Below are 22,604 nucleotides of genomic sequence, written 5' to 3'. Positions count from 1 at the left end.
CTGATGGAGATAACTGGAGAAAAAAGCCTACTAGCTGGGGTCCCTAGCGCGGAGAATCTACCAGCGACACTGATGGCGGGACCTCCGCATGAAAGTCCCTACCCATTTATAGTTCGACAGGTCTCAATCCCATGCAGGTGGTTGAAGGGTGACTATACCACCTTGTAATCAAAGAGCCATTTTTGTAGTCTGACACCCTATGATGACCTCCAACCACCACCATTTTAACTGATTTTAGTATGTTATGCTACCCTAGCCATAATCTAGGATGGCCCTACATAGGCCAGCTTCTCTTTTATTCTGTAATCTTGTTGTCTTTTAGTGGGAGCTGTTCTGGAGTAGAATAGTTTTGCCAAGAATAGAAGGTGTGGGATGTCAAGGTGCAGTGTTGTGGGTGGTGGTGCACACATGTGCTCAATGTTATATACTGAGGGATAAAGTCTATAATGTTATTTGGGTTATGTGAGAGTATTGCTTTGAACTACTGCCTTTGACATGGCCTTATGTCATTCGGTTTTCTGACTTTACCTTGCTTTATGGCCGTGCTTACTATTGGCTTTGACATGGTTTCATGTCATCCTTGCTTTCGGATTCCATCTTGCTTTGGGCCTTTCTGTGTGCATGGCTTAACTAACTCCATTTTCTTGACTGAAGCTATATTCTGTGCCTGCACATAGTTGCAAAGTGGGGAGGGCATGTTCAGCTCCTCACTTGTTTTTCACACTTTACCGACTGGAGAAAACCAGATCAGAGGAATGTGCGTACTCTGTCCCGAAGCCATAGCAGAAGCCTGGCCAGCGGATGCTGTGACCTTGGTGCAGACTGGTAAATGATCTCATGAGAAAAAGGGGTAAGGCTTGCTAGAAGCTTCGCTACGTTTTAACTTGTATTTAAGCAAAGCACTTGCTGAGCTCGGTGGAAGTTCACGCCGTGGAACAGATGTGTTGTCACGGAAGAGAGGGGGCTGGTGTCACCTCTGAGCTTTCACCCGGTTCAAACAATGGACTCCCCTTGAGCGAAGTGGGGTGAAATGATGAAGCAGTAAGCGAGGTGTCTCTGCTACTAACTGTCTCTTGATTCTTTACTGATTCTTTCCTTTCCTTCTTATTTTCTGATTCTTATATCCATACATATATATTTCTACATACATATTTGCTTTGATTGTGCATTTCAAGCGGTTATTTGATATGTGAGAGTCTGCCATGATCAAAATATATATGTATATATATATATACACATATATATACATGGCCTGCCCGTGATTGAAGTATTGTGTTAATAAATTTATAAATTCCATATGTTTGAATTTGTCTTTTCCTTGTCGTAGGAGGTGATAAGTGTGCCCTCCTGGTAAGTGAAGTGCAAAGTGTATCTAACTCTAGAGAAGCGTTGTGTGTGTTACCTTGGTCTAGAGGAGACTATATTGTTTTCTTGCCTTGCCTTTGGGGGAGTGTTGAAAGTTTGCCCACCTTAGGAAGTGCTGTGTATATGTTATATTCCATAAGTTTGGAACTGATATTCTCGCCCTGGGAAAGTGGCGGTACATACTTTGGTCCAGAGAAGATCTGAGACCTTTCATTACACACCTGCAGGAAGATATCTGGGCAGATCCATGTGCTCCTCTTTCATGATTTGCCTTTGGTTGGGGCGTGGAATTTTGGGGACACGAACTGCACGCCCACCTCAATGTGCATAGTCAGTGTGACAGCTCCTTTGCCACTGCGTCCACTTTTGCAATACAGTGCAGGTGCAAGATGAAGTGTTTCTTTATTTGTAACCCCCGGCCCATTTTAATGAGGAAATGTCTACATGAGATCACGCCTGCACACATTTAGTCCCAGCAAGACCTGTTTTACAGAAGGGGCTGCACAAGCGTCTGCAGTCCCTACGGTAATACCAAAGTGCCACGAGGTGCAGAAAGTGGATGAACAAGCCCTTTGCACCGCTTGACAGTTTTTAGAATGCGACCCCAGATACATTTAGAACCATGTTCCTTGGAACTGATGGTTTAGAATTGAGAACATGTTGAGAAGAGGATTCCACTATACATGTTTGGTGGCAATGTTGTAAGTGGAGTATCTTTTGGAAAGAGTGGTTGACAGTGGTTAGGCAGGTCAAGGAAGGAGGAGGTTCAGGGAGGTGGAGTTACTTCATATCCATTCCCTAACGACCCATATTTAGAACAATTCAGATTCCCCCCCCAGGTACCATACACATGGGCTTCCGGTACTAGTTTGGATATGAAACCGCTACATTGGAGGAGCTATTTGAAAAGGGAAGGTTCTCATGCTAAACACATTATGTGAGTGACAGAACAGATTAGGACATACCACCTTTCATTATGCACAATTATAACATTGGGTTTATACTGCCACACTGGACCTGACACCCATAGAATCTGTACTGAAAGAGCAGGAGAGATATTACTAGATTATATCAATATTTACTGAGCCCCACAGCATTAATCAAACCTGCATATGTTGTTAAATGGGAAGTGGAATTGGGATGAGAAATTGATGTGACTTTGTGGCGCCCTATTTGGGAATGAGCCTCATCAGGATCCATCTGTACCCCATACAAAGGGAATCATTATAAGGAAAGAGTACTTGACCTCTACTTGCCATAAAGCGATGCTTAGCTCCCATCTGGAATGTTGTCAAAGCGGTACAGAGAAGAGAACAAAGTCCCATATGTGGTGAAATGCAAGGTCATTCAGCCTTAATGGAGGACTATAGTTTCCAAAACTGAATACACCACTGGAATGGAGATAGAAAGAGATCCCCTAGGCTTTAGTGTCGGGGGATACAGGGGATGAGTCTGAATAACTGCTGATTAACTTGAGAGGAAAGATTATCACTCATCAGTTTAAAGTGGCCAGGTTAACAGTTGCAGTTTTTTGAGGAGGAGGAGCCTAGCGCGCATCCAAGATGGTCGCGTGAGCACAGGGCTCCCCGGACCCTTTCTGCTCCTCGGAATAAATCCTGAGACTATCCTGAGTAGGTGTATGGAATCTGAGAGAAGAAGACCAGCTGACTATATATCTCTTTCCAAAATTCTAATCGGACCTGGGAATCCTGAGTTATCGTCGCCGGAACTTTTGGGACCCACCCGACGGAGGAGGCCGGGGTGGAGGTGACCCGTGGGGCCGGGCTGCAATTGAACAACAGCGGCCTCAGCGCGGTGCCAGTCACCGATTCAGCACTTTCGGTTTCGATTTTGGCCTTCAGGAGATCAGCTGGCGTGCGTGCTCAAGGTGGCGGGGTGCCTCTTGGGCCTCTGCCCGAGGTTTGCTTCCATCTGCTACGGACGGGTCTGACGCCTCCGACCCCTACACCGACAGTTTGTGATCCTTTCCCTGGCACCCGTGCGCCCCTTGATCGGAGGTCCCATTGAGTGACGGCGCTCACATGGCGGGCAAAGGGGGACCGGAGGGGCGCAAGACCAAGGCTTCACTACGCGGGGGAGCGGTCCAGAGCAACAACATGGACCGCTATACCCAGGGCAGGGGGTCCCCTGGCGCTGCTGGCCTCTCCCCGGATGCTGCGGGGGGAGGCACGACCGTCGCTGCGGAACCTTCCCTACAGGACATTATGGGCGCCATCGAGGGCATCAGGGAAACTATCGCGACGCAATATGAGGCCCTGGCCCGTAAGATCGACACTGTCGCGATCGACGTCACCCTGATTCGGGCCGACCTCTCTAAAACCAACGAGAAGGTCCAGGCCCTTGATACACGGACCTCCACCTTGGGTGCGGAGGTGTCGGATCTGCGGGCCGCGCTTGGGGACATTAGAGTGGTCAACGACCACATGGCCCGGCGGCTTGAGGACTTCGAGGGACGGGCCCGACGCAACAATATCCGTATCATTGGGGTACCGGAGTCCTCCGACAGCCGCCCGGTGGACCTCGTGGTCGAGGAACTTATCCTGCAGCAGCTGTCCCCGGTTGGCCTAAGTAAATTCTTCGCTGTGGAGCGGGCCCATCGGGTTCCTGGCGGCCGGCCGCGGCCGGGGGCCCCCCCGAGGCCTATCGTGGCTAAACTGTTCCACTACAGGGACCGCGATGCTATTCTGCAGGCTTCACGGACCCGTGGCCCGGTCCGCTACGAGAACTCGATCGTCAACTTTTACCCGGACTTCACGCAACTGGTCCAGAAACAGCGGATGGGATTCCAGGGGGTGAAGCGCCGTCTCCGCGAGCTAGGCCTGAAGTATTCGATGCTCTACCCGGCGAAACTTCGAGTGGAGCATGGAGAGCGGACAGTCTTTTTTGACACTCCTGTGGCCGCAAGTGACTGGCTGGACTCGCTGCCGGACGGGGGTGGCCGGCCCGGGCCCTCTGGGGGCACCGCAGGTGACGGGTCCCCTTAGACTGACCTTTGGTCCTTGCTTTTGCGTTTTTGCACTGTACAGTTGGGTCTTACTTCTTTTGCATACTGTGTTTTACCAGGACCCGTGAGGGGTGCGGGCGGGTTCGGGTCCCTTTCCTCCTCCGGGGTCTTTTTGTAGAATGGGGTTAGCGGGGCGACAGGCACACTGCAAGTTGGGGGGGGTCTTAGGCCCGCAGGGGTGCAGGGTGGGGGGCGGTGGACTTGGGGTGGGGTTGGGGGGGAAGAGGGGTTGTTTAGTTGTGTGTTTTTTATTTACAGGGCGAGGAATTGATTTTTATCCATATTTGGGAGCGGTGCTGCGGGCTGGGGGCTTCTTGCTCTATTGGAGGGGATGGGGGGAGACGGGTTGAGGCTTATGTCGTGGAACGTCAATGGGTTGGGGGACCGTATTAAGCGGGGTGTTGTACTGCAATATTTGCGCCGTTTGACTCCTGATGTGGTGTTTCTCCAGGAGACGCATTTGGTCGGCAATGTCTGCCATGCGATGCACAGAGGGGGATACCGCCTCGTAGCCCATTCTGGTTTCACGACTGGCTCCAGGGGGGTGGGCATTCTCCTGCGAACCTCCCTTCCGGTGGAGATCACGAGGATAGTCTCGGATGACAGAGGGCGCTATGTGTGTCTGATTGGGAGGTGGGAGGGGCAGCCCCTTACCCTGGTTTCAGTCTACGTCCCCCCGGGCCTCCAGAACTCCACCTTTGCTGATTTGGGTCGAATGTTGCTAGACCTCCCGGACGGCCTCCTGCTCATGGGCGGGGACTTTAATTCTGTGGTTTCGGGTGAACTGGATCGTCACCCACCGAGGACCCTCCCCGCTGCCCAGTCATGGCTGGGTGGGATGTTGGAGACCTTCGGCTTGGTGGATAGTTGGAGACTACTGCATCCGACCCAGTGCCAGTTCACTTTTCATTCGGGGGCGCATGGGAGTCTCTCCAGGTTAGACTACTTCCTTATGCCAGCGGCGCAGACTGGTCGGATTCGAGAGGTCAGACACCTGGCGCGTGGTATCTCCGACCATTCTCCGCTGTGGCTTCTCTTTGACACCGGGCCGCGGTCCGCAGGGCGGATAGCTCCCATTAACCCCTGGTACCTGCGGGACCCTGTGACTCGTGACAGCCTGGTTAAGGCCATGGACCAATACTTCAGTGAAAACGAGGGGTCGGTGTCGTCTGCGTTGTCCCTTTGGGAAGCCTTTAAAACTGTTATACGCGGACACGCCCTCGCCCAGATAGTGGTGGCCAAGAAGGTTAGGAGCGAGGCGGTGGTGAAGCTGGAGACTGACGTCTCGGGGCTGGAGTCGGCCTTGGAGGCGAATATTACTCCGGACGGGCTACATGCCCTTAGCCTGAAACAGTTCGAATATAGGTCCCTGGTCACTGACGCGGCCAAAACTATGTATAGGGAGCAGCAGGGCCGATTGTATGACGCGGGGGACAAGGCGGGAAAGTTGATTGCGTGGCTGGACAAAAAGGAGAGAGTGAATCGCGTGGTCCCCGAGTTGCGTGCTGCGGATGGTGGGTGTGTGACTGAACCGGATGAGATTGTGGAATGCTTCGCTGACCACCTCCGGGCGGTGTACTCCCCGGTGACTGACAGGGACGAAGATGACTCTCGCCTCCTATTGAGAGATATTGCTCTGCCCGGCCTGTCCGTTGAGGACCGGGAGCGGCTGGACGCCCCCTTATCGTCGGATGAAATAGCGACCGCGATTCGTTCCCTTCGCTCGGGCAAGGCTATGGGTCCTAACGGTCTGCCCATTGAACTATACAAATTGCGTCCTGATAAGCTTGCGCCCTTCCTCGGCCGCATGTTCCGCGACTCTCTTGCGGCGGGTTCCCTTCCGGCCGACCAGCGCTTGGCCACTATAGTCGTTCTCCCCAAGGAGGGCAAGCCGCGTGACCGCTGTACCTCTTACCGGCCTATTTCACTGCTCAATGCAGAGCCTAAAATCCTGGCGAAAGTCCTGGCCAATCGATTGTTGAGTGTCGTGTGCGACCTTATTCATCCGGACCAATGCGGCTTCATCCCGCACCGCAACACCGCTCTTAACTTGCGGCGTCTGCACGGGGTCCTCGCCAGGGCGGAGCTCCTCACCGAGCCGGCCGTGCTGGTCTCTTTGGATGCCACGATGGCATTTGACACTATTGAGTGGCCATTCCTCTGGGCCGTCTTGGATAAATTCGGCTTTGGGGAGGGATTTATTGGCTGGGTGAGGCTCCTTTACACGGGACCCATGGCTCAAGTGGTGGTGAATGGGCGGGTCTCTCGGCCCTTTGCCCTCGGCAGGGGCACGAGGCAGGGGTGCCCGTTGTCCCCGTTGCTTTTTGCTCTCGCCCTGGAGCCACTCGCTGCCTGGCTCCGTTGGGAGCCCTCGCTTAGAGGGATCCGGTGGGGCCCGGGCTTTGAAGATCGGGTCTCGCTGTATGCGGACGACATTCTCCTGTACCTCACCTCACCGCGGCAGTCACTCAACGTCCTCTTTGACGTTCTGACCTCCTTTGGGAACAATTCGGGTCTCACGATCAATTGGTCTAAATCCTGCGTTTATCCCATCGCTGGTGGTCCTCCTCTCCTGCCGCCTCGGCTCCCGATTCAAATATCTCTGAGCGGCTTTAAGTACCTGGGGATATACGTTTCGCTGGACCCGGTGGCTCGCTACGAGCAGAATCTTCTGCGTCCACTTCGGCGGCTGCGGGAGGACACGGCCCGGTGGTGCAGGCTGCCCCTGTCCCCGCTGGGTCGGGCCGCGCTGTTTAAAATGATGTCCCTTCCCAGGTTCCTCTATGCACTCCAGAACTCCTTTGACGTTATCCCAGTGGCCTACTTTCGGGAGGTGGAGAGCCTGCAGAGGAGACTGGTGTGGAACGGCCGGGCGCGTATTGCTCTTGCCAAGCTCACTCTCCCCTGGTATGACGGGGGCATCGCGCTTCCTGACATTCGCAGGTACTATTGGGCCTCGCAGCTATCTGCCATTAACCACGCCACGTATGCGCCCGGCTTGAATCCGGCGTATGAGATGGACAAGTTCCTGCTTCCCGGCGGGAACTACAACAGGGCACTTTATTCCCGCCTGGCTGACCGGACCCTTACGGGTCCTACTAAGATTGCTGTGCGGACCTGGAGGGCTGCCACTGCGGCCACGGGCTGGAGTGAGCGAATGACATGTGCTACTCCCTTGTTTGCCTCCGACCGCCTGGGCAGCTTGTGGACCACCAAGGGGTTTGACCAGTGGGACACGATTGGTATCAGCAAAGTGGGAGACCTGTGGCACAAGGGCGCGGTCAAGACTTTCGCGGTGCTCCAGGCCGAATACGAGCTGACCGACAGGGAGTTCTTCCGCTACGCCCAGGTTCGACACGCCCTGCTCTCGGTCTTCGGGGAGGGGACCACGGTCCCTGTTTCCTCGCCCCTCGAGGACCGCGTACTTGACGGACATGTCCCTGATAGTACTATTTCTTTAATTTATAAAAAATTGATTAATCACCGGGCGGATCTCCTGGTGCGCCTTCGGGAGGCTTGGACTGGGGATGGGGTCGAATTGGATGACGAAGACTGGCAGTCTGCACTGTCGTCCCCCAAGGAGGTTGCCATTCCGGCTCGTCTCCGGTTGGTACAGCTCAAGATTCTCCATCGGGTGTATGTTACGGGTCCGCGCTTGGTCGCGATGGGATTTTCCGACGACGGGCTCTGTAAACGAGGCTGCGGGCTCAGCGCCACCTTTCTTCATATCCTTTGGGAGTGTCGCGAGGTGGCGGACTATTGGCGCCGGGTCCACACGGTTATGGGACAGGTCACCGGGGTTGTACTGCTGCCGGAGGTGCGTCGCTGTGTCCTGAATGTGTGGGAGCCCAATGACTACAACGCGGCTCAGACTCGGTGGGCGGCCCTAGGGAACATGATTGCCAAGAGGGATATAGCGCAACTTTGGGGCGCTCAACGGCCGCCCACCGTGTCAGTATGGAAGGAGAATATGGACTGGTGTATGTTTCGGGAGAAGACAGTGTATGTGGCCCGTGGCAAGCCGGGGGCATGGGGTAGAATTTGGGGCCAATGGAATGCGTATCGCGGAGGCATCTGTACGCCCCCCCTGGTAGACACTGATATCGCCATGTCCCCCTGACCCTCGACGGTTCCTGGCGCTTTTTGTAACAACTACATAGGGACGTTCATCTTCCTTGACCCCCCTTTCCCCCCCCCCCCTCCGTCCCCGGCCTCCCGGTACTCCTCTCTTTAGCGGATTGCTCAAATGTTCTGACTGGAGTTTCCCGGGGGGAGCCTGAACCGCACTGGTATCCCTCGTAACTCGCCTTTTGTTTTTATTGTTTTTCTTTTGTTTCTGTTACTGTTGGACTGACGCTTGCTGTTCTTCGAGAACTATCTTGAGCCACTGCGGGGCAGTGCCCTGGGAACGGATTGCAACTTTGATATGTGTATATTTCCTTATGTACCTAGCGGCCGGCCCGGGTGGTTGTAGGCCCATACTTGTGACCGAATTGTTGCTCAATAAAAACTTTTTCAAAAAAAAAAAAAAAAAAAAAAAAAAAACAGTTGCAGTTTTGGAGATCCCTCTTTCACCTCCTGTAAAAATATAGTGGACTAAAATATGGTGAATATATACTATGGAAAAACTTACAACAGTGATGCAAAGTCAAAGTAGAGAAATTTGAAAAGGTGTTGGCGCCCTTTCGCACCTAAGCAAATCAACAGGGCACAGTTTAGGCCCAGGAAATTTACCTAAGCTTTTATATAAATGAAAACTTTGTGACCCGAGTTTCTGAGAGTTCCTCAACTCATGTCTCTGAATATTCCTGGGTGTCATAATAGCCCCAGACTTCCTCCATTTGAGTTGAAAACCAGGGATTGTTGGCAGGGAGATTGGCGAAGTTGGTCCCCCAGTTGGTTCACCCAGACCAAAAGGGATTCGTAGAAGGTAGGCAGATCCAAGAGCAAACTCAGTTAATGATAGGTAACATCGATCTGGCCACTACAAGATCTGATCCTTTGGCTATAATAGCCTTGGATGTGGCCAAAGCATTTGACAGAGTTTGCTGGGTCTATTTATGGGAGGTATTGGCAAAACTAGGGTTTGGTCCAATTTTTATCCAAACTCTGAGAAATTGCTATCAAGGGGGCTGTTCCTGGCATTTACTAGCGGATCCCTGCTGCTCACCTGTGTGGCCTCGTGTGTCTCCTAGGATCGCTCGTTTTCCTCCATCTGGCCTCACGTCTCCCCCCCGCCGTCGCCTGACACCGCGACCGCCGTGTGGGGGGAGCTCTCCACGGGGACTACATTTCCCAGGCCCCTCAGCGACCCGGAAGTACAAACCACGCACTTTGCGCGCCCGGAGGCGCTACTTAACTGAGCCCGCCCCCGGCAGAGCGGGGGCTGTTCCTGGCATTTACTAGCGGATCCCTGCTGCTCACCTGTGTGGCCTCGTGTGTCTCCTAGGATCGCTCGTTTTCCTCCATCTGGCCTCACGTCTCCCCCCCGCCGTCGCCTGACACCGCGACCGCCGTGTGGGGGGAGCTCTCCACGGGGACTACATTTCCCAGGCCCCTCAGCGACCCGGAAGTACAAACCACGCACTTTGCGCGCCCGGAGGCGCTACTTAACTGAGCCCGCCCCCGGCAGAGCGGGGGCTGTTCCTGGCATTTACTAGCGGATCCCTGCTGCTCACCTGTGTGGCCTCGTGTGTCTCCTAGGATCGCTCGTTTTCCTCCATCTGGCCTCACGTCTCCCCCCCGCCGTCGCCTGACACCGCGACCGCCGTGTGGGGGGAGCTCTCCACGGGGACTACATTTCCCAGGCCCCTCAGCGACCCGGAAGTACAAACCACGCACTTTGCGCGCCCGGAGGCGCTACTTAACTGAGCCCGACCCCCGCGACGCGGGATCGCTCGCGGGTCGGCGCCGGGAGAAGCCCGGGACAAGGGCGGGACCGTCTGTGGCCGTCCGGGGCCGGAGGAGGCCGGGCTGGGCCGCTCATCTAAACCTACCCCCTTGGCTAATGCCATTTTATCTATTATCGTCAGTCCTTTGCCTCGTTTAGAGTGTGTTTCTTTTATCTTATATTGTTTGGATTTTAGATACTTGTGCTAGAGGTTCCTCATTGTTCATCGCTGTTGGCTCATTGGAATTATGGGGAAGCACTCCAAACCTACAGTTAGTCGCCCTATGACTAGACAGCTAGCCAACTCCAATTCACAGATCCCCAGTCTTACAGCGATAGATAAGATGCTCCAGAAGACAATCGGGGCGGTGGCTACAGCAATCGAAAATACGGAAAAACGGTTGTCGATTACACCGGCATTTAATATGGCCCCCCCTTCTGATGGATTGGCTGACTTCTCCTCATACCAGGTGGATCCTGATGCAATGTCTTCCATGTTGCCCTCATTCACACAACTACCGTGCGCTCAGGCACAAATAGATGAACCAGCTCTAGTGGTAGATGGGCCATCATCATCCTCCTTTGTTTCTATCGTGGCCCCCATAAAGCAGTCAAAGCCAAGGAAAAAGAAAAAAAAAAAACTCAGAAAAAGGAGTTTTTTCCCTGCCCCTCCTGTAGACAGCTCTCCCCTCTTGGCCCCGATCTACCACCCCCCTACTTCTATCCCTCCGACCTGGGTGACTACCTTATTAATTGACCTGCAGTCACACATAGACCAGTCCCTAAACCATCTTTTAAAATCCCTGTCATCTAAAATCGACAGGTTGGTATCATTAGTTAATACCATAGGGTTTGGGAAGAAGCAGCCAAACCAGGACTTAAAGTCCAACTTGGGCAGCACGGAGGGTGTCAGTACTCAAGCATCCCTTACCAATCCTACCCCCCAATCACAGCCACCTTTACCCCCGATCCAGTCGGTTACGGATCTATGCCAGCCTTCTTTGGTGCATTTAACTGCCCCCTCCCTCACTGCTGGTCCTCGTACGTCCCTGACTGTGCCCCGTGCCCCCACTGTCGCTCCATCACATGAGCAGCTAGCTAGCTGCAGGGATTTAGCTCCTCTGAATTCAGACAGGGATGGAACTTGCCTTTCTGGGGGGGGGGATCCGAGCCCTCAGGAGCCTGGATGATTCCCATCTTCTAGTCCAGCTTCCCCCGGAGGCAGCACCTTATGTGATCGTGCTCACAGGAGTTCCACCGTTAATGAATGGAAGGGGGGAATCGTATTCTGAACTAAAAAATAAAGTCATTCACTGGCTGTCCAAAAATAGACCATTGAAGGGAGCAGGGAGAGGGGAGATTCTTCATGTTCGGAGGGTTAACTGGCTGGGGACCCGCCCAAAGGACATAGGGGGGGACTGTGTCCTGATTAACTTTAGGGACCCCAGAGTAGTAGGTCACATACTGGAGCAGGGAGGGCACCTTAGAAGGGGAGCCATTGAGGCATCGCATTTGGGGTATTTTTATTCCATCCCCAATACTCTGGACCCAGTTGATCTACCATACTTCCACCAGGCCCCACATAACTCCTTCTTTAACATCCCGGTTGAAAACCGTTTCGGTGTGCTTAATGCGGTGGACTGACCACCACCTCTGAGTCCTAGTAAGGGAGGGTTTATGCCCGTGGGAGGGACCCAGGATGGGGATGTCTCCGATACGATGTTGGCTGTGTCCTCGGTAGCTCTTGGCATGGAGAGTGGCCCTGGGCCCCCTTCTCCCTCATTTCTGTCCCCCAGCGCCACAGTGGATTGTTTAGTGTTGAACCCCCTTGTGCATTCTGCTTCCCACAGCCCCCCCCTCTTCCCCCCCTCCGGTTGATAGCCCCCCCCGAATACCTATCCGGAGACCATTAGTTGGGTCTTGGAATGTGGCCGGTCTGGAGTCCAAACTCTCTGATCCTGAGTGGGGAGAGCTAATGGACAAATATGACATCTGCATATTCCAAGAAACCTGGCTACGGTCTACACCATGGAGGGTGGGTTATGCATCGTTCTCGGCCCCAGCTGTCCAGGGGACGAGAGGAAGACCTTCAGGGGGGCTAGTAGTATGGGTTGCAACACACCTGGGGTGCTCAGTAAAGTTACTGGATCCAAAGTCCCCTGACATCCTATGCCTGCTACTCACTTTCCCTGCTAGCTACTCGCTAGTAGTAATAAATGTGTACTTGCGCCCCCAGCCGGTTCAGTTGGGTCTGTCGATCCTGGGCGCCCTGGAAGACGTTTTACACTCTCTTCCACCCGCGTCCCATAAACTAATTGGCGCAGATCTCAATTGCCACTTCGAACCCCTCCTTGGGATCCCCTCTCCCACCTGTGATGAGGATGAAACCTATCTAATCCCAGACCTTATCTCCTATTCGGCCAAATGCCTCTCCCCTCTAGCCCTTGAGATTAATAGGCTCACTATCGCACACTCCTTGCGGGCCTGCAATGGTAGACTCTGCCCGGACGTGCCGGGGTCTTTCACCTTTAACAGAGCTGGGAGCTGTTCGACCATCGACTATGTTTTGGTGAACGTGGAATTTTGGGGCCACTTGGCCGCCTTTTCTATTATTCCACGGGTCGACAGCGATCACAACCTACTGTCTCTGGAATTGATTAACAAGTTAGGTGGTAGTGAATTTTCGAGGCCTCAATCTCCATTACGTAGCGAGAATCTGGTTCTAGTGGCAGGTGGCAGAAGGATCAGGTGGGAAAGGGTAGCGTCTGATGACCTAAAGCTTGCTGAGATATATAGCACTGTGTTCCGCTCCTTGGAAGCAGTCTCCCACCTGCCGGGGACATCCCGCAGTCCCGCCTTTTGGATCTCCAGACCATCCACAAGGATCTCCTTGGCAGTTTGGCTAGCTTCTTCTACAACCCTACTGTCTCAAAGCCAAGGCCTTCTAGGCCCGAGCACTGGTTCAATGGTACCTGTAGGCAGGCTAAGTCTGCCCTGTTAAAAGAAGTAAAGGAGGGTACCCCGTCTAGTATCCGGGCGGCTAGGACCACCTATAAAAACCTGATCAAGGAAGCAAAAGCCGAGTGGGAGGATCTAAGGTGGCAAAATTTACTCCAAGCTTTAGTAGACCGTGACTCGAGGGCGTTTTGGAACATTGTCCGAACGGGCACGGTTGCCAGTCCACCAGCAATTATTCCCAATCTCAGCGAGGAGGTCTGGCTCGCCCACTTCCAACCCCTCTTCTCGGTCACTAACCCCCCGGGTGGCACCGATGCAGGCTTGTCACGGACTGATATTGCCACGGACCTGTTGTGTCAGGAAGAAATTGAGACTAGTCTCTTTTCTATACCAGAAATAGAATTGGCCCTCAATTCCCTATCAGTAGGGAAAGCTCCGGGGCTTGACAAGATCCCCGGTGATCTCTACAGAAGTGATGTAAAAATCTGGGCCCCTTATATATGTGTATATTTTAATGCTATTTTGCAGGGCCTTAGAATCCCGGACACTTGGCTGGGTGCAGAAATTATACCCATCCACAAAAAATCTTCCCCACTGGATCCAGCCAACTACCGCCCCATAAGCCTGATTGATGTTTTACAGAAGCTGTTCGCCCGAGTCCTCTTATCCAGACTGCAGTTCTGGATGGAGGATCAACAAATTTTAACCTCCCTCCAGGCGGGGTTCCGAGCCAAGGTTTCTACTATTGATCAATTATTTAGATTACTCTTGATTTATTGGAAAACAGTCAGCATGGGTGCTGGTAATTTGTTTCTGATCTTTGTGGACCTCCGGTCCGCTTTTGATATGGTGCAAAGGGAAAAACTCTGGGCCCTCTTGCTAGAGATGGGTGCCCCCCCCTACCTTTGCCATTTATTCAAACGCCTTCACCTAGGCACCTACGCAAGGGTGAGATTTGGGAGATGCGGGGAAATCTCTGGGCCATTTCCGGTAGAGAAGGGTGTGAGGCAGGGCTGTGTCCTGGCCCCCACCCTTTTCTCCCTTTTCATCAATGGGCTGATCGAGTATTTACTGCGCTCCGCTAACCTGGACTCCCCTGTACTGGCGGGGCGTAAGGTCCCGGCCCTAATGTTCGCTGATGATACGCTCCTGTTATCCCAATCTTACATGGGCATCCAGCGTACATTAGAGGCCTTTTGCTCTTTTTGTAAAATCAGGGACCTGGAATTGAACCTTTCGAAGACCAAATTTATGGTCTTCGGTTCTAATTCATCTAATTGCCCCCATCCTAAACTGGGAGAGGTTGAGTTGGATAGGGTTGTCACGTTTGAGTATTTGGGGGTGACCCTTAATGATAAAATGAATTGGGGGTCCCATTTGGCGAAGGCAAATTTGAGATTAGCCCAATCAGTGGGGGGAATCCTGAAGGTGTTTAATAACTCCTCTTTTAAACCTTTGGGCCCCCCCATGGAAATCTATAAATCCGAAGCCAGAGGAGGAGCACTTTACGGTGCTGAATTATGGGGATATTCCCCCCCCGCTTCCCTCTCATCTATTGAGAATTCTTTTATCAGGAGATTGTTGAAACTACCTGTCAGCACCCCATTAATTCCTCTGAGATGGGATCTGGGTCTGGTTCCCATAGAGGAGATTGCCCGGAACCGTCCTCTTCAGTTCTGGAGGCGTCTTTGGTCAACGCCCGAGTTGGTAAGCTACAGGTACGATCTTGGTGACATTATGGCAAGGGGAAAATCGGATAAGATCCCTTGGCTTGCCTACATAAAGAACCTTTGTAACCTAATTGGGATGAGGAATTTATGGTCCGCCCCGGAAGCGACCTGCCGTTCACTCTCGAAGAATTCATTGCGGGAGCTTTTAAATTCCTCTAGGAAGGGTATCCTACTCCATTCCTCCCTGGGTAGGCTTACTGACACCTTTCTGGATATTAAGTGTAGTCCCCAGTTTGAAGTTTTCCTGGACGCTATCCAACCACCTTTGGCAAAGAAACTTTACATCCTGTTCAGACACGGTTCGCTACCGTTGAGAGATCTCACTCACAGATGGTGCAATGTTGTAGATCCCGTTAGCTCGTGTCCCCTATGTTCTGCTATCTGTGAAACAGAGCTACATGTTGTTCTCTTTTGCCCCTTATATACTATTGCAAGGAAAAAGTGGATTATCCAGTTATGTAAGTCTAGGGGTCTCAGGGACTATAAGGAGGTGTTCAGAATTCTGAAATATGATACCACCCCTTTGATAGTGTTTGTAATGGCTAAATTCCTTCTCTCAATGTGGTTTGCAAGGTCCAAATTTTTGTCTTCTGTTGCTCATCTTTCTGATTCAGTATTATCTTTATCATCATCATAGTACTTTGAGGTATAATGTGTATATCTTTGGCCCTGGATTAATTTTAACATTTTTCTCTTCGTGGAAAAGTTCACGTTTTTACTGCGTATGTCCTATGGAAATTGTCTTAATGTCTTAATGGATTACACTCTACGCAATGCTATTTAATCATGTTTTAAATGTATATATGTATTTATGTCTTTTTATGGTATTTTACCGAAATAAAAGCTTTGACTGACGGCTATCAAGGCTCTTCTGCCCGTATCCTACTGAACGGGATACTCACACCAAGTTTTAACATTCAGAGAGGGACTCGGCAGGGTTGCCCGATCTCTCCACTCCTGTTCAATATTTATATTGAACCACTAGCCCAAGCCATCAGGCTAGATAATGACATCTATCCCTTCAAATCTCAATCTTATAGTTGCAAATTAGCACTGTACGCTGATGACCTGATTGTATACACAAGCAATCCTGGTGTCGCTCTTCCCCGTTTACAGTCCATTACGGAGGAATTTGGGGCTTTGTCAGGCTACCTGGTAAATAAATCTAAGACGGAGGTGATGGGCTGGAATGTTGACCAATGGGGAGGAGTTAACTCATTAGAACTAAGATACTTGGGTATCTACATAGTTAAAGATCTAGCTAGAGTCCCCCTCGTAAATCTATCCAGAGTAACTAAGGAAATCGATCACCTCTTCTCTAGATGGAGGAACCTCCCCTTGACCATATACGGGAAAGTTAATCTGGTGAAGATGATCATTCTCCCTAAGCTCTCTTATGTCTTCTCTGCTATCCCTCTCACTTTTCCCCAAAACTTAATAAGTAAAATTCAGAGTAAGATCGGGAGTTTTATTTGGGGAGATAAGGGTACCAGATTATCGTGGAAAAAGCTTAGGCGTAGACTTGCTAAGGGGGGTTTGGCACTCCCGGATATATGCTGGTATGCAGTGGCCTTCCAGTTTAAAGCTATCCGTTCGCTATTGATGAGACCTGAAGATTCCGCGTGGGGGAAACTGCTGAATGAAATGACAAGAACGGTAGAAGAGGGAGGAAGAGTAGAGGCATATCTGCATAAGTTTGGTGCTACAAAGTACTTCATAAAAGTACGCTTGAAGGTTCTAAGGGCAGCTCTAGTTCTTTGGCTTAAAGTAAGAACTACATGGGGGATAGGGTATTACTCACACCATGCTCCCATCTGGGACTCCACGGGGACACCTCATTGTCTAAAGGATGGGCTGGCCTTACCTATAAAGAGGGCTGGAATCACAATCTGGTCGGAACTGGTAGACTCAGAGGGGATCCTTCCATGGGAGGTTTTGAGGGCCAGGATCGGCACAGGTTTCTCCAGGTTTAAATACCTACAGCTTGCCTCGTGGTATGAGGCAGAGAAAGAGCAAGTAAAAGGAAACTGGGAGACAGAAAGGTTTTGCCACTCTGTCCAGGTTTTAAAAAAGAGGTATCAGTGTGGTACCACTTAGTCCTTGAAGCAGTCGACCCGGAAACACCCCATCGATTAAAATATGGGAGCAGTCCCCTCTTGAGCCAACAATAGAAGCACTGTTTGAGCCATCATTGAAGCTGCTGTATAAATATATCAAATCTGCAGCTCTAAAAAAGAACCACTTTTTTGTTATCAACAGACTCTACTACACCCCAGCTAGAATTGCGAAATCTGCTCCAGTACCAACTCCGAAATGTTATAGGTGCAAGCTTCCCCTAGCAAATGATCTACACATATTTTTCGAGTGCTCAGAAATAAAGACCTTCTGGAAGGAAATCGGAGACATTCTTAAAGATGTGTTTAACTCGAACATTGAGGTCAACCTGTCACTGATTTTCTTTGGGGATGATGGCCTATTTTGTATAAAGGCGTCACAACAGCAACGAGGTCTATTGTTATACTTGGTTCTGCTCGCACGAAGAGAAATATGTAAGAGATGGAAGGACCCTCAACCACCCAACAGAGAAGACTGGCTTAAGGTCTCCTTTGCTATGGCCCATCTGGAATATGATGGAGTAGGGGATGAATCTACCAATCTTTGGCATCCCTTTATGAGCTGGGGTCACAATCTACGTCTAAATACTTTTGTCCAATGATTACACCAGTAACCCACACTAAATAAGGGACTGGTCGACCAACGGAAACATATGTGGTAAGCCGTGTGCCTCCTTCCCTACAGATCGTTTAAGCGGCTTCATAAGACCCACAAGTGTTTATTGGTGAGATGAGGACAAAAAAAGAAAACCAGGGATTCCCTTTGACTGTTGAGCTCTAGACACTCATTGGCTTTAGAGCGGAGGTAGCTCAGCAGTTTTCCTTGAAAGACGAGTAAATGTACAGGATTGAGAAGGGGAATACAGAGCTGGAGACAACTGCTATGAAAAGTTCAGTCACTCCCCTGAAGACGATTGCGCATTTTCCACAGACGTCAAATATCGGTTTTAAAAACCAATAACAAGGCTCTGTTGGCGAGTGGCAGGGAGTGCATTCACTGGAACAATATAACCTTGTGATTTCTTCAGTCTCCGAAAGGCGCTGCTATCTAATCTCGGAAATACCCAGTGGCCGTGAGAGCTCGGAGTGCTTGTGTTTCTGCTGTGCTGTCAGCAGTTCCGAGTTTGAAACAAGTGCAGTTACCAACACAACTGTGCGGATTATAAAATCAGGGCAAAGAGAATTAAATATATAAAAAGGGAGATACAAAAAGATACCACTGTTTTTGACATATATTGCAGACAGGTGTGAACAGCTGAAATCACACGTGGGGTTCTGTTTGAACATTTTATCACTTCCTGCGATCTTCTGATGAGAAAGAGAAAACACACATGCGAAAGTGAAAGTGATCGCGATGCACTTCACTTAATGATCCGTGAAAGACAGATGGCGGCTGCGCGCGTGCACGCTCCGGTGAACGCAAGCGCTAAGCCAGCCAAAGCATGGGGTAGCACTTTCAAAACCGCGCTTACTAAATGTCTCGCCAGAGCAGCACATGCATGCGCTGGCTCAGGCGTGCCCTAAAAAGACAATTTGTAACAGAAATCTGGGCCGAAAGAAGTGTAAACCAGCAAACACACTCATGTAAATGTGGGACACTTCCTTCAGCCTATAGAAGGCTGCCAGATTGCATAATAGCAATAAATACCACACTAGAAAACTAAATTTAATACAAAAGGAATCTGTTGAAGTGCCACCAATTAGACTACAGAGGATCTTCCTGTATTCCTGAAACATTCCTGAAAGCACATCGTATGTAGATTTTAAATACCAACATGGTTACAGTTAGCAAACAAAGATGACCTGCTCTTTCAGACAAGTCCAAACTCCAGCATTTCATATCGCTCTAAAATGACCACGCATGTCCCTCAAAGCCATGCTTCGTTTGTCGCAGGAAACGGCTGATTTTTGCCGTATTACCTTTTCACGTGCCTGTTCCGCTCCATTAGTTCGAGTTTCAGCTTTTTTATTTCTTCTTTATATCGTTGCACAGCGTGTTCTTTTTCAGCAACAAGTTTCTGACTTTGATCTAGGCGATTGTCTGCAATTCTACGAAACAAGATCTCCATTATTCAATAAAGGAATTAGATAACAAGTACATAAAGGGTACAATGTAATGTACATCATAAATAACTGACGATACATCTGCTTATTAAATCTAGAAATTAAGACAACGCTGCAAAATTACATCAAACCATTTTTGTAACAGTGAAGTAATCCAGTTATTGGCTTGCACACCAATCGTTGCCCTACAAAGCCTTAAAATAGATCAGTACAATATTCCTAATATTCAATGCAAGTTGGTCCTTCAGGTTGCCTGAAATGCAATCTGTAAACAAGGATAAAGGCTCCAGATTTATTATCTACTGGCGGTTGCCAGTAGATAGTTGTAGTTAGGACCTATTTTCCATAGGAAATCCGCAACATTCCATTCCCAATAAACCTGGCGCCGGTTGATGAATCCTCGCGAAATTTTCCAAACTTTTGTCTAGCTCCACTCCTACCCTGAAAGTTTCGCGGTGATCCGTCAAGCGGGGGCCGAGAAAAAGGGGGGTCCAAAAACGTGTTTTCCCCATGCAATTTCCCATAGGATCTGTTGTCGCAGATACAGCCCGAACCGCTGAACGGAATGACACCAAATTTGGCAAAGAGGTAGTCCTCAGTTCAGACTCGTGCCTTTTGCATAAATGGTGTGAATCTGTTCAGTAGTTCCTGAGAAAATTAGGGTAAAAAAGTTAGTGATATCTATGGTCGGGGAGGATCCGCGGACCCTACCCGCACCGTAAGCGCACCCTCCCCGAACCAAGCGTGCACCCTCCCGATCGCGCGCTGAATGCTAATTGGCTGTCAAGTGTCTGTCTACATTCTAAACCAGGAACTGTTGGCGGCCATTTTCTGCCTCGGTAGAAGCGAGACTGAAGAAGCAAGGGGAATAAGTGTGTAAAACACATAAAGGGGGCAGAGTGGAAATACTCTGACCCTCTAGAGGTGCTTTTTTTAAACTGCAAAATGCGCGCACGGTGCGCGCATCCTATCGCGTTGGGTGCACGGATTCTCCCGCGTTGGGTGCGCGGATCCAAGGAAAAAAAAATTTGAAAAAAGACAAGAAATCATTGGTTGTATGACAACTTTCTACACTGAAAGGTAGGGTGTATATTTCTGTTTTTTAAAGGCATGATTCTTATTGGTTAACAAAAACTGATTGTAAGGAACATTATATATGATAAGCTGATATGTTGAAAAGTCAAGCACACTTGCTGTCTTGTTTAGCAACATTGTGTGCTGAACTTGTGACCTGTGTGCTCAGTGCATTGTTCCATGACCTGTTTCTATGGTAACAGGCAGAAGGCAGATTGGGGGAAGGGTTGAAATGTATTTCATTTGGAAAGGGTTGAAATGTTTAACCAATAGAAATGTGTGTTTGCTTTTGAATTTATGTGTGAAGGATTGTGATTTGATGTTTACATGTATATGTGTGGAAAATGAAAAGGAAACTTTGCCATTCTTTGTTTTTGCTGAGAGGTGCACAGTGCAGAGATTCTGTATAAGAAAAGCTGGTGTGTGACTGATATACTTCTTAATCTACAAAACAACTTGAAAGGTGAGTTATTTAATTGTGAGGGGATGTATGTAGACTATTTTGATTTTAATCAGACTAATGTATTTCTCCTGCTAAAGTGTAGGGAGTACTTTTTTTCTCTACAATCTTATTGACAGTGTGTGTGTGCATGTAGAAACCATTCTGTGATAAGCATTTGTGTTTTTCATGTGTTTGCAGACAGATAACTGTGCTGTTTTTATATTTTGGTAGAATTAGAAACCAGTCATTGTTTATGAATTTGTGAAATTAGTTATGTTTCTATACTAAAATGTAGTAATCCTTCTAGATGAAGAAATGTGTTTTGGTAAAGTCCAAGGGATAGTGTTGCTTGTCTAGAATCACACAGTGAGTATGTGTGCATTTGGGAACCACTGAGAGAGAAGCATTTGGTAACATTGTGTATTTGCTGACAGATAACTGTTTTAAGACCTGTCATGTTGTCAAGTTTTAGTAGCATTAGAAGCCAGTCTTTGCTTATGCATTGATAAAATGATTCATGCTTTGACACTAATGTGCTGTACTTAAATATGTAGATTGTGTGCAGTACCCTTATCTCTTTTAGACTAGTGAATGAGTTTTGGTAAACTCCTAGGATAGTGTTGCTTGTCTAAAATCACACTGTGAGTCTGTGTACATTTGGGTAAGGATTGTGATAGAAGCATTTGGTAACATCGTGTATTTGCTGACAGATAACCGTTTTAAAACCGGTCATGTTGTCAAGTTTTAGTAGCTTTAGAAGCTATTCTTTGTTTATGCATTGCTAAAATGAGTCAGGGTTTGACACTAAAGTGCAGTACCATGTACTATTCTCTTCACTGTGCCAGAACTGAAAATGTAAACGTTTTACCCAGGCACTGTCCTAGCAGTAGTCTGATGATTTAGTCAGTTTCCAAGTACTCATGTTGTGAACCATACATTACCACATAGACTGCTTCAAATGTCTATGCAGTATGCATGCAGTCTTCTAACCTACTATACACTTGTCTTTCACATCTTCAATTCCCTAGTCAGTATCCATACAGTCCAGAAAACATCCTGTCACTCCCTTTGCACTCCTCTAGTGACCCATTCAGTACCAAGTACTAATCCATTCACTGTGTCAAAAGCCAACCACTTATAAATGCACCCAGGCACTCTCTTTGCTGTACTCTAATCATTCCGTCAGTTCCCAAGTACTCATGCAGTGAGCCAGGCCTTAGCACATAGACTGCTTCAAATGCCTATTCACTATGCATGCAGGCCTCTAACCACCTACACAGTTGTCTTTCACACCTTCAATTCCCCAGTCAGTATTCATACACTTCTAGCAAACACCCTATTACTCACCCAGTGTGTCTCCTTATAGTACTGTAATCATTCAGTCAGTTAGCATGTAGTCTTTTATTGAGGTAGGCTTTAGGGCATGAACTGCTTCAAAGTAGTATGCACTATGCATGCAATGTTTTAACCATCGTCACACTTGTGGTTCAGGGCTATAGTTTCTTAGTCAGTTTTTATATAAAATGTGTTTGTACAGTAATGGAATAGTATAAATTTGAAAGCTATTAATATACATTTATTTGTGATTCTTTTTTACAGATACAGAACAGTAGTGTTTCTCATCCGTTTGCACTCTTCTCGTGCAAGATTGTTTGGATGAAGGGTCCTTAGGTGTTTCATCATACTTGCCGTGCCGTACGAGTATTTCTTATTAGGATCCCCTCGCAACAGAACTCTTTTGCAAATCTTGCACGTGACCAAGGTGGCATTGATCTTTATTTGCTCCTCGGGAAAAGTAAAAAAATTTCCACAGCACTGAAGAAAAACGTTGTGGGCGTGGTGCCTCCTCCAAAAATTTATCCTTAGATTCAGTGAATATTTTAAAGCGACAACATTTACAGTTTTTGTAAGTTAAACTTATAAAATTTTGTTAGCTGTAAGC

General features: G+C 49.2%; 1 protein-coding gene across 3 annotated transcripts in view; it reads right to left on the bottom strand.

The window, feature by feature from the left end:
- CCDC18 (coiled-coil domain containing 18) overlaps positions 1 to 22,604 on the bottom strand; it is a 1,105,805-nt gene that overhangs the window by 939,867 nt on the left and 143,334 nt on the right. For 2 of the 3 annotated variants that reach the window (XM_085602201.1, XM_085602202.1), the window contains exon 7: positions 19,003 to 19,131. The exons of the other annotated variant lie outside the window; for it this stretch is intronic. In XM_085602201.1, the coding sequence (XP_085458327.1) occupies positions 19,003 to 19,131 (129 nt within the window). The remainder of the gene's footprint in view (positions 1 to 19,002; positions 19,132 to 22,604) is intronic. 3 annotated transcript variants of the gene reach the window in all.

Source organism: Triturus cristatus, chromosome 4_2 (genome assembly GCF_964204655.1).
Source record: "Triturus cristatus chromosome 4_2, aTriCri1.1, whole genome shotgun sequence".
In the NCBI taxonomy this organism is placed as follows: Eukaryota; Metazoa; Chordata; class Amphibia; order Caudata; family Salamandridae; genus Triturus; species Triturus cristatus.
Note: the sequence above shows the minus strand (reverse complement) of the source record. Positions and strands in the feature narration are given on the sequence as shown.